The sequence below is a fragment of the Schistocerca americana genome, chromosome 4 (genome assembly GCF_021461395.2).
Source record: "Schistocerca americana isolate TAMUIC-IGC-003095 chromosome 4, iqSchAmer2.1, whole genome shotgun sequence".
NCBI lineage: Eukaryota > Metazoa > Arthropoda > Insecta > Orthoptera > Acrididae > Schistocerca > Schistocerca americana.
The window spans coordinates 681,106,705-681,119,329 of NC_060122.1; the positions used below are offsets into that span (position 1 = coordinate 681,106,705).

General features: G+C 46.7%; 1 protein-coding gene across 1 annotated transcript in view; it reads right to left on the reverse strand.

Moving 5' to 3' along the window:
• Positions 1 to 12,625, reverse strand: part of LOC124613706 (transmembrane protein 8B) — a gene marked incomplete at its 5' end in the record, with an annotated part of 137,259 nt that overhangs the window by 9,529 nt on the left and 115,105 nt on the right. The window contains one exon of the mRNA XM_047142425.1: positions 6,466 to 6,991. Coding sequence (XP_046998381.1) covers positions 6,466 to 6,991 — 526 coding nt within the window. The remainder of the gene's footprint in view (positions 1 to 6,465; positions 6,992 to 12,625) is intronic.

The following is a 12,625-nucleotide window of genomic DNA, read 5'->3' on the forward strand; positions in this document are numbered from 1 at the left end:
CCGCTTCCTGCATGAGCAGAGCTTTAGCGAACTTAAAATCAAAACTAACTGTATACTGCCGGAGTACTCTGTTGTAACTGTATTTTTTCAAATAAATAATACCTTGTATGAAATTTTTTCTGATTTTTCACACATGTCTGCTCAATGCAATCTAAGTGTAGCACACTTGAAAGACCAATACACTCAGTTTTAATTTTTTCCTGTAATTTTCAGTTCATACTCAATTTTTATTTTTTTAACGAGTTTGTTATACTAAACACCCATATTTGAAGACAAAGATTTTGAGCAACAATCAAGAATTCAACAGTAACAATGATGGCTGAATTGAAAAAGTTTTAAGCTCAATATTTTTTCAATAATGAATATGTCCACTTTTTTCTAAGTACCAAACATAGAAAACGTATAAAAAGACTCTTAATTTTGTTTTTTTAGGTACTTGATACTGTGATAGGGCAAGGAACAAAACATGCTTGATGAGGGGGTCCTCGAGAAAATTTTGTTGGGAACCCCTGCGCTAAGCAACCCGCCATCGCCCAGCATCCCACAGTAAAGCAGAATGTATACTCATTAATCACGCCTAACGTCTGTAAGGATACCGACACTGCCCTTGGAATTTCTGGTTACCGGTATTGGCAGTCCTCCAGTGACCAGCTCAATAGGAATTTGACTTTGGTTATCGATTACTTTCTCGTACCAGGTACAGACGCAAAAGCAGGAGGCTGTCAATAGGAAGTCCGAAACAACTACCCTACTCACCTATAGAGGGCGCATACATTCATACATTCTGCTTCTTGGGTCTAGGAAATTTTTGTCTCAATCCCCGTATTCTCCAGACATGGCACCCAGTGGCTCTGCTTGGAGCAGGTATACCACTGCCTAACAGGGATTTCCACAGCGACGATGAGGTTATAACTTGCAAAGATGTAGCGACAGTCCAACGCAGTGATACATCGACATGCCAGCTTGGATCGACTGCGCAGCCACATTGTACTTCATTGCGGCCGATCAACGTCTCTGGCGCCTATGTATCTGTGGCGGTATGCGCAGTGGCGCGGTCCGCGAGTTTAAATTGTTGGAGCGTTGATCTTTCGCCTCACTCTAAAGATGGTTGAACGATATACAGACAAAATACTGGAAGAAGTTGAATTCAGTACTTGACTTCCTGCGTTAGACGTTTAATGCAAAATTGTACATCTTATTGAGCAGATTATGAAACCATTGCATTTTTTTTTTAATTCTGGCAGTATTCACATTTAAATCTTGGACACGATACATTTTCAAACTCAGTGACATAAAAATGCTAGCCACCCGCCCCGGCTTCGTACAGGTAGCACTAACAAGGAAACTTTACCAACTTTACCTCTTATTTCATGGAGAAAAAAAAAACTCATGCCAGTTATGAGTCCCAGATATCGATTTGGGCCATAATCACCCTGATAGTTTGCGTTATGACCTTCTGAAAGTACAGCTTTTAAACTTCGAACAACAGTTGTGTTTCCTTTGGATTTTAAAGCTGGCATTATTAAAGTGATGCACATCTGCAGGAGATGCTCTGCGGCAATGTGATTGACGTGGTCAAATTGTAAGGCGAAAATCATTAACCTCATTTCATAATAATTCTTCAGTTGCTTAAGTTTGTTCATTTCGATTTTGAGGCATCTATACAGGGCGAATGTTAATAAAAGCGATAAACTGCAGGGATGGTTTCCTGACTGGGAAAAAGGTCTACATCTACATCGACATTTATACTCCGTAAGCCACCCAAAGGTGTGTGACGGAGGGCACTTTACGTGCCACTGTCATTACCTCCCTTTCCTGTTCCAGTCTCGTATGGTTCGCGGGAAGAACGACTGCCGGAAAGCCTCCGTGCGCGCTCGAATCTCTCTAATTTTACATTCGTGATATCATCGGGAGGTATAAGTCGGGGGAAGCAATATATTCGATACCTCATCCAAAAACGCACTCTCTCGAAACCTGACAGCAAGCTACACCGCGATGCAGAGCGTCTCTCTTGCAGAGTCTGCCACTTGAGTTTGCTAAACATCTCCGTAACGCTATCACGCTTACCAAATAACCCTGTGACGAAACGCGTCGCTCTTCTTTGGATCTTCTCTATCTCCTTTGTCAACCCGACCTGGTACGGATCCCACACTGATGAGCAATACTCAAGTACAGGTCGGACGAGTGTCCTACGAACACGTGTCCGGAAATGGACGGTGTGTGTGGAACAACAACAAATCGTCCCGGAACACAGCGCACAGCTGTATCGCATCCAAGTCACAACATATGTTCACAGTGGCCTCCATGGCTTCTGGGAAAGGTTGCTTGTCGGTAAAGAGGACGATGTCAGAGATCCCTTAATTGTGATGGTATGGCGCTGAAACCATCGATCACATCCTTCCCGTAGAGGGAAATCCGCTGCTGATAATCCTTGCACTCATTTTAGGTGATAGGGATAGTTGTTATACAGGATATACGTAATCGTACCTTGGCTTACACCATGTCGGCGAGCCACTTGCTTGGAGCTTGTACTAGGGTTTATCTCAGTATCCTGTAGAAACTACAATCCGCCGCTTCCTTGTGCTTTCGTCTGGCAAAGGACCCAAAAGGGGCTTCAAATGTTGTGTGATGTGGTTGGTGTCTGTAAGAGTACTTGTTGTCGTATAGCCGTGCTATCTATCAACAGTTTCCATCTACTTGCCTTACATATACACCATCTTGGCTTGTTGCCGACGTGAACAACGGACCATTCCGCAGCTTGCTACACGATACGTCAATCACACCGCCTGCAACGCACAAGAAACACACTGCCGCGTGGTCAGAAGAACTTTCACTAGTTAGCGCCATCTGTCGTGGCAACGATGCATTTCCGGACAGATGTTCATAGAACATTCCATTTCCAGTCAGGAAGCCGTCCCAGGAGTTTGTCGATTTTATTAATGTTCACCCCGGCCCGCCCGGTTAGCCGAGCGGTCGAACGCACGGCTTTCTGGAGTGGGAAGGAGCGCCTGGTCCCCGGCACGAATCCGCCCGGCGGGCTTGTGTCGAGGTCCGGTGAGCCGGCCAGTCTGTGGATGGTTTTTAGGTGGTTTTCCATCTGCCTCGGCAAATGCGGGCTGGTTCCCCTTACTCCGCCTCAGCTACACTATGTCGGCGTGTGCTGCGCAAACAAGTTCTCCACGTACGCGTGCACCGCCATTACTCTTGCCACGCAAAGATAGAGGTTACACTCGTCTGGTGTGAGACGTTCCCGATAACGCTTGGTTCGGTGTGGGACGGTGGAGAGGTGAAGTGGACTGCGGTAGTCGTCGTGGGGTTGTGGACCACTGCGGCTGCGGCGGGGACGGAGCTTCTCCGTCGTTTCTAGGTCCCCAGCCAACATAAAATACAATACAATGTTTACCCCTGTATAGCTCCAGAATGCCAATATGAGAATATCGTGAAAATAGTATTGATCGTACATTTCTGTGAGGTTGAAGTGTCATATACTCACACTATTTATTATTTTTCTAGTAAAATTACATGTATTCTCGAACAACATTTCAAAACACTTGGTCAGATGTGTCCACCCTCCCCGTCCTGAGCGAAGTGGCGCTGTGGTAAGAACACTCGACTCGCATTCGGGTTGACAACGGCTCAAACCCACGTCCGGCCATGCAGATTTAGTTTTTCCGTGATTTCCGTAAATCGCTCCAGGCAAATGCCGGGATGGTTCCTTTGAAAGGGCACGGCCGATTTCCTTCCTTGTCCTTATGAATTCGAGCTTTCGAGCTTGTGCTCCGTCTCTCATGACCTTGATGTCGACGGGACGTTAAACCTAATCTTCCTTCCTTTCTTTCTTTCTTTTTTCTAGCCTTCAGCTGCAAGCGAGAAGGAGAGCGCTAGTGCAGTACTTCGCTCTCGGATATTACGCGGCTGCAGTGGGGCAGAGCGAGAGACGAACAACCGCTGCTTGCAAAATTTAAAAGCTGTACTTTCAGAAGGCCGTAACTGCGTGCTATCAGAACTATCGCCCAAATTTTCGCTGCCGGCCTTTGTGACCGAGCGGTTCTAGGCGTCTCAGTCCGGAACCGCGCTGCAGCTAAGGTCGCAGGTTCGAATCCTACCTCGGGCATGGATGTGTTGAAACGTCCCCTTGGAAAAAATTACGTTATTTGATTTTCAAACAGCTGAGCAAAACTGAACGTACTGAGACATTTCTCTCTTTACTTATTCTGATCATCATTAAACTGACACACAATATTTTTAGCGCAACGCAATCTGACTTTCAATAATCCCCACAAAAGAATGGCCCTGACTAACAATAACGTATACCTTTCATGAATCACTTACCTTACAAAAATCTTCGTTACTTTAACTGCTGCAATACAGCGAGCGCCAATACTGCCAGCTAAATAAAAGATTCTAACTACTGAAGGCACTAACTACTGGCTGGTTCAAATGGCTCTGAGCACTATGGGACTCAACTGCTGTGGTCATCAGTCCCCTAGAACTTAGAACTACTTAAACCTAACTAACCTAAGGACATCACACACATCCATGCCAGAGGCAGGATTCGAATCTGCGACCGTAGTGGTCGCACGGTTCCTGACTGCGCGCCTAGAACCGCGAGGCCACCGCGGCCGGCTACCTAACTACTGATAGGCATAGTTAGCAAATGAAATATTTTGATAGAGAACAAACAACGCATTTACCTTAATAATGTTCAAAAGTCATCATATATATATCTATCAATTCATGACCTCCACCTTTACCAATTTCCTTTTTCTGGCGGACACACGTCCAGATCGTCCGCTTATAGCAACCTCTCAAAACTCTGGCGTCTCTCTCTTTACATTCACCATTGCTGGCGGCTCACCTCCAACTGCGCAAAGCTACGCGCTGTTCCCATCCAACTGCCCAACACTACACAAGCGAATATTCCAATAATGAGTCCAACCAGCCACAGACTGCACGCAGCACAGTCAATATTTTCATACAGAGCGCTACGTGGCGTTACCAACATAAAAACCTAAAGTGCCTACTTACAGTGTGTGATGTCCTTCGGTTAGTTACGGTTAAGTAGTTCTAAGTCTAGGGGACTAATGGCCTGATATGTTAATTCCCATAGCGCTTAGAGCCAGCTTTTGAAATTTTCGGTCAAGACTGATTGCTGGGGCTGATATCCTGTAAATGTATTTTTTCCTCAAAAAATGAAATCAAGTTGATGGCGTTTCCTTGTAAGTGTCTACAGCAGGACGACGTCTCTAGGCGCTACAGTCTGTAACCGCGCGACCGCTACGGTCGCAGGTTCCAATCCTGCCTCGGGCATGGATGTGTGTGATGTCCTTAGGTTAGCTAGGTTTAAGTAGTTCTAAGTTCTAGGGGACTGATGACCTTAGAAGTTAAGTCCCATAGTGCCCAGAGCCATTTTTGAACGATGTCTCGTGTGTAGCGGTAGTACCGTTAATTATGTATACACTGTAAATTATGTACACAAATCTTCCTCGTGCATCCGTCTATTATACCTTAAATCTGTATCAAAATCCCTACAGTAGTTCCATTGGTGCCATTGCATAAAGGGAAAAAATGCGGCAGGGGTCTTTAATTTATAACATGCAGTAACGTAACTTTCGAATCTCGCCCCATCTACATCTACATTCTACATTAATACTCCGCAAGCCACCCAACGGTGTGTGGCGGAGGGCACTTTACGTGCCACTGTCATTACCTCCCTTTCCTGTTCCAGTCGCGTATGGTTCGCGGGAAGAACGACTGTCTGAAAGCCTCCGTGCGCGCTCTAATCTCTCTGATTTTACATTCGTGATCTCCTCGGGAGGTATAAGTAGGGGGAAGCAATATATTCGATACCTCATCCAGAAACGCAGCCTCTCGAAACCTGGCGAGCAATCTACACCGCGATGCAGAGCGCCTCTCTTGCAGAGTCTGCCACTTGAGTTTATTAAACATCTCAGTAACGCTATCACGGTTACCAAACAACCCTGTTACGAAAAGCGCCGCTCTTCTTTGGATCTTCTCTATCTCCTCCGTCAAACCGATCTGGTACGGATCCCACACTGATGAGCAATACTCAAGTATAGGTCGAACGAGTGTTTTGTAAGCTACCTCCTTTGTTGATGGACTACATTTTCTAAGCACTCTCCCAATGAATCTCAACCTGGTACCAGCCCTACCAACAATTAATTTTATATGATCATTCCACTTCAAATCGTTCCGCACGCATACTCCCAGATATTTTACAGAAGTAACTGCTACCAGTGTTTGTTCCGCTATCATATAATCATACAATAAAGGATCCTTCTTTCTATGTATTCGCAATACATTACATTTGTCTATGTTAAGGGACAGTTGCCACTCCCTGCACCAAGTGTCTATCCGCTGCAGATCTTCCTGCATACATTTTTGACGACGCCTATGTGTTTCGACGCAATGGCAGGACGTGCAACGCCTGCCTAGCAGACTCACCGAGTATGGCGACGCCGACGAGGACGGGGAACATGAAGACGGCGAGCGAGGTGCGGTCGTACTCGGTGCCGAGCGCGATGCCGATAGCGCCCGCCACGTGGCACAGGCTGCGGAAGGTGGGGTGCACGTCCGCCATGGCCACCAGCGTCACCCAGACGGCCAGGATGGCCGTGTAGAAGTCGCAGAACTGCAGCACGCCCAGCGGCATCATGCACCACGAGTACACGTCCTCGCCCGCCTCGCACGCGTGGTAGAAGGTCGAGAAGAACATGGTGGCCGTGTAGACGAGCGCCTCGGTCCAGTAGCGGTGCCGGCACGCCACCACGACGGCCGGCGCGAAGAACAGGTTGGACAGCGTCAGCAGCAGCGCCGCCACCAGCAGCTCGCTCGTCGACGTCATGGCCGAGGCGTCGGTGCAGCCCCAACCGCGGTAGCCGTGCACGCACGCGCACGACGAGAAGATGACGCCGCCGCTCAGGTAGTTGTTGCAGCGGCCGTACTCGCCGCACATGTCCGGGCCGCACGCCTGAGCAGACAGCCGAGAGCCAAAGTCAGTAACAAGAAGAGTGCCGGGTAATATTACTGGAAAGCAAGTGGAGGTCAGACAGACTTGCCACTCTTCGCAGTCGGCGTGGCTCATCGTTACCCTATTCAGACTTCCACAACACACACAGTTCTTCCTTTTTTAACTTAAATAATGAAATGCACAGTTGTAACAGGTATATATATATATATATATATATATATATATTTAAAGGCGATCGGTTTCGGTCTAGGATCAGACCATCACCGAGGCCAATTGGTTCAAATGGCTCTGAGCACTATGGGACTTAACATCTGAGGTCATCAGTTCCCTTGAACTTAGAACTACTTAAACCTAACTAACCTAAGGACATCACACACATCCATGCCCGAGGCAGGATTCAAACATGCGACCATAGCGGTCGCGCGGTTCCAGACTGAAGCGCCTAGAACCGCGCGGCCACACTGGTCGGCTCATCGAGTCCAGAAACTATCTCAACTACGCTTGTAACCAATCGGAACATCAGTTATAAGCAACATTGGGAGGTGATAATAAGCGCACACAAGAATCTGAGGCTGACACAACGTTTATGTGACGCATCCACAGCTAATTTTTGTAATGGAACAGTTTACCACGTATAACTGTTGTTCCAACAGCTTAAAAGCATAGCTAAGATCGTTTTCGGACTCGATGATGGTCGGATCCTAGACCGAAATCGAACGTCTTTAATAAAAAAATACGTACACAATTGTGTATTTCATTATGCAGTTTTTAACCTTCATTAAACCTGTACAATATCACCTACACTGAAGATTCTTATTTTTGACTGAAACAGTAGACACCATTGTCTCACAAATACAACAAACTGTTTTTGATATAAGGTCTCTTATGCAAACATCTGTTTTCTCATGTAGGCCCAAACTTGTCTCAGCACCTCTGTGCCATCTGGTATTCTCCATTCAGTTCTTATTCTGCATTACTAGGTTACGTGGGACCTTCTGCAGATTGTTGGATAATGGTAGCTTAGCTTCTCATTAGCTTTCGACAATCCTTCAACTGTTACTGAAATGCATACCCAATAAACTACACATATTTTACAGCATTTCACTCGTAAATAACTGTGACTGGACACTGCAGCTACATTAACACTGTGTTTTGAAAGGAACAGTGTTATTCACGAGTGAAGTTGTCCAAGACATGTGTAGTATTTGTGCGTTTATGCCGGCCGAAGTGGCCGTGCGGTTGAAGGCGCTACAGTCTGGAACCGCAAGACCGCTACGGTCGCAGGTTCGAATCCTGCCTCGGGCATGGATGTTTGTGATGTCCTTAGGTTAGTTAGGTTTAACTAGTTCTAAGTTCTAGGGGACTAATGACCTCAGCAGTTGAGTCCCATAGTGCTCAGAGCCATTTTTTTGTGCGTTTATTCTAACAACAGATCAATGTGCAGCTGACGAAGATTTCCAAAATTTGAACTATGCAATAATGTACATAGTGTTCTACATAAAGCAATAATGAATAATAATTAAGAATATAATCTCGCAGTCTGTCCAAGGTTTTCGAGAGGTCTCCCTTCCTAGTCATTTCCGGTACTCGTAATACTCTTCCAAAAATTTCCAATTGGGATTCCCACTCGTAGCTTGTTGGTATACAAGGCCCGGAAAGCACGAAGTTCAACTACAGCCCGTTCTGCTCTCAAGAGCTGTAAAAGAACACACCGAAGGGCAGCTCACACTGAGGCGTTACCATGTCCGATACGATATGCGATGCGGCTGGCGACGCGGCGGAGGAGCAGTCAACATTAGCGGAGCGCATGGAAACATTGTGGAAGCGGCTTAACTGGTTTACACTGGGACGACAGCAGTACGACACCGACACTTAACGTCTGTCGTATCGCCCGGCGTAACATGGAGTGCTGGTCGCTCCACGCAACTTGTGTCGTACGGTACACAGGCAGGGAAATTTCAAGTCATCCTATGAAGCAAAGCTACAGCGGTCTTTGTAGTTAGTTCATCAGTAAAACTTCCAGTGTAAAAAATTTAAAAAATCACTCTGTTCTGGGATTCGCCTTTGTTCTCCGCTATGCAGTCTTTCTCATGCGATTTTCAGGAAACTAGTCGATGAAAAACTGATTTTTCCGCACTTATAGTCTGACATCACAGCTTGATCATGAATTGGTTTTCTGTTCGTTATTGCCCATAGTTATTGTGATACTTCGAATTAAAGTAAAACACAACACATATTTTTAAAAGTTTGCAGTGAAGACTGTGCTCGCCGGCCAGGACACGTATTGCTGCGTGCGAAATACTGGTAACATATCTAAATTATTTTTAATGGTGGAAGGAGAGAGACACCTCTTTCCATTCTCGAGAAAATACGTGAGATACTGTATATTTGTCGTTGTTCTCGGCGCGGTTGGCCGCTGTGCGCCGCACGCGAGGCCACTGCCTGATGATTTGCGCACTATTGAGCTGCGTCGTGGTTCTCTTCTTCGTATGCTCCCCATGCAAGCCGACGCTGAATATGTAACAACTTACTGAAAAGAAAAGACACAGGGAGTGATTAGTTGACGAAGCAGGATGGGTGTTTTTTTCAGACTTTTCCCTAATCTCAGGAGATTTTATGGCAGTCGTAAAAGAGAATTGAAAGCGAAATTACGTTTACTTATGAATAAGCAGCTGCGCGAAGCCAAGAGGACACGTCGTCTTTTTCCTTATCATCATGGGCTTTTTCCATTTCCTCAAAAACACTGTCTACCACTACACGGGGTTCACCACCCACTGCTACACCACTAACTGCCGATTTACTTCAAACCAGCAACGTTCCTTCAAAATATTCCTCAAACTGAATTATATACCACTCCGCTAGACTGAGCAGTTGTAGAAATACTATCCTACCTTTATCAATTTGGAACGATTACTTACGCATGTACTACAGCGACTGAAGTAACAATGTAGGATGGCGTACCAAAAATTAGCTTTCCAAGGTGAAACTTTTAACGTTGTTCACACACCTTAACCAACTTACCTTACTGTAATGAGTAGCCTCTCGGCGGAAGAAATAGCAAGCAGAAAATTTGTGTCTTGCTTTGTCAGAGTAACGGACAGTAGTTGCTCCAAAAGATGGAAACTGTCTGGACTCATTCTGTAGAAATCATGGAATATGTGTTCGTGTTAGGAGAGCTCACCAGAAACCACGGATGCTATTTAGAGCACTGTAAGGGTGCACCCAGTACACTTCCCTTTCTTTTACAGTTTCTTCAACTTCAAATAACGACCAGCCACAATAACGTATTCTTCACAAGAGGTGATGGTTGTAAGTGAAACTGAAGGAGAAAAGTGATCCGTGCTGTGTCGTTGCTTGTCGTATGGCGAGCCGCATCGTGCATCTTGCAGCGTATCGTGTCATCCCAGTGGGAACACGTGTGTCGCACCCATAAATGTCGCGTTGCGCGACCTTCACTCCAATGTGTTCTATCATACAGCCTCAGTATGAACCACGCGTCACTCTACTTTGTTAATAACGTTTAAGAGGATTAGACAGAAATTTAGATTTTTTTAAAAATGCTCATTTTGTAGCAATAAGAAGTTTCATATGGAGAGTGTCCGAGAAGTCCCAGTTCCCCTCTATACTTGGAACAACTGGGCGAATAAAATACTATTCTGTGTCTTATTGGTATCCAAGGTCTGAAGCTAACAAAAACCATTTTTGGTAGAATTATATTACTTTTTCATTATTGCAGTGTTTCAGTAGTGCAGCCACGGTTGATATGAGCCGACACAGTTACACTGTTGAGGTACGGTGAGTAGAGAGAGAGAGAGAGAGAGAGAGAGAGAGAGAGAGAGAGAGAGAGAGAGAGAGTGTACGCGCACCAACGTACACATACAGAACAAGCAATGAGAGAAACAATGAGTGCGTTTCGCCGTCGCTTCGGCAAGGCAAAACCTTTTAAAGCTATCCAACTTGTTTGGGAAAAATGTGCTTTTGCTTCAGGTAACATACACCTCTGTCCAAGACATAATCGCCTTCTTTTTGTGCCACGAGTGGAGCATTTTTCATTCTGGTGCCCACTGCATGAGTTGCCATCCCTCTCTTCTCAGGATATGGTCCGGGATGTCGCCGCGGTTACTAATCGGGTTATGGAGAATGGAAATTCGTATTTGGAGCGTTGCAAATGCGGTTAAGACTTCAGTTCAAGGGGCAATAGAATCATGGATCACGTGTAGGTAGGCCTACAGTAGGACAGAGCTCCAGCACACTTTGGTATTCAGGTGTGCGAGATACCCGAACAATTTCTAGGCCGCTGGACTGGACGTGCCCCCTGCCGCCGTTGGATAAGCAGCTGCAGCAGCAAGTCCTATACTCCTAGCTCACTCATTTGTTACATAGTTTAATTCTTAGTTTCTTTGCGTGTTTTTGGTACTTGCATTGTTTAATTCATAAATTTCGGGCGTATTATAGTATTTGAGAGTTGTAGCATCGCGTTTTAGTACCCGAATAGTGTAAAATCGCGTAGTCTCCTTCCGCCGCCGAGCAGTGTGCCAGCAGTGCGCAAGTAGCAGCATTACTGCATTTACTAGGCGATCTTGTATTTTAATAACCGTTTAAATTTTGTCGATTTGTTTGCGCTCTCTGTAGATTAGTTCAGACGTTCTTTGCAAAACAGTTTTTAGCATGGATAGGGACTGCAACTGCTGTGTTCGGATGCAGGCTGAGTTGGCATCCCTTAGCTCCCAGCATCAGGCAGTGTTGGCTTCGGTCACACAGCTTGAGGCTGTTGCCAATGGGCATCACTGTGGGGGTCCGGATGGGGGTTTGTCGGGGACGGCCAGCTCGTCCCACGCATCCCCCGATCGGACTACGACTGTGGTTGCCCGGGATACTGCCCGCATTGAGGCTGATCCCTCACCTGTGGTAGAGCGGGAGGTCGTCTCAAGGTGTGGCAGGGGGCGAAAGACATTCCGGAGGGCTGAACGGAAGGCCTCTCCAGTTTGTCTGACGAACCGGTTTCAGGCTCTGTCTCAGGCTGATACTGATCTTCGGCCTGACATGGCTGCTTGTCCTGTTCCAGAGGTTGCCCCTCAGTCTGCAAGATCCGGGCGGTCGCAGAGGGTGGGCTTACTGGTAGTTGGGAGCTCCAACGTCAGGCGCGTAATGGGGCCCCTTAGGGATATGGCAGCAAAACAGGGGAAGAAAACCAATGTGCACTCCGTGTGCATACCGGGGGGGAGTCATTCCAGATGTGGAAAGGGTCCTTCCGGATGCCATGAAGGGTACAGGGTGCACCCATCTGCAGGTGGTCGCTCATGTCGGCACCAATGATGTGTGTCGCTATGGATCCGAGGAAATCCTCTCTGGCTTCCGGCGGCTATCTGATTTGGTGAAGGCTGCCAGTCTCGCTAGCGGGATGAAAGCAGAACTCACCATCTGCAGCATCGTCGACAGGACTGACTGTGGACCTTTGGTACAGAGCCGGGTGGAGGGTCTGAATCAGAGGCTGAAACGGTTCTGCGACCGTGTGGGCTGCAGATTCCTCGACTTGCGCCATAGGGTGGTGGGGTTTCGGGTTCTGCTGGATAGGTCAGGAGTCCACTACACGCAACAAGCGGCTACACGGGTAGCAGGGGTTGTGTGGCGTGG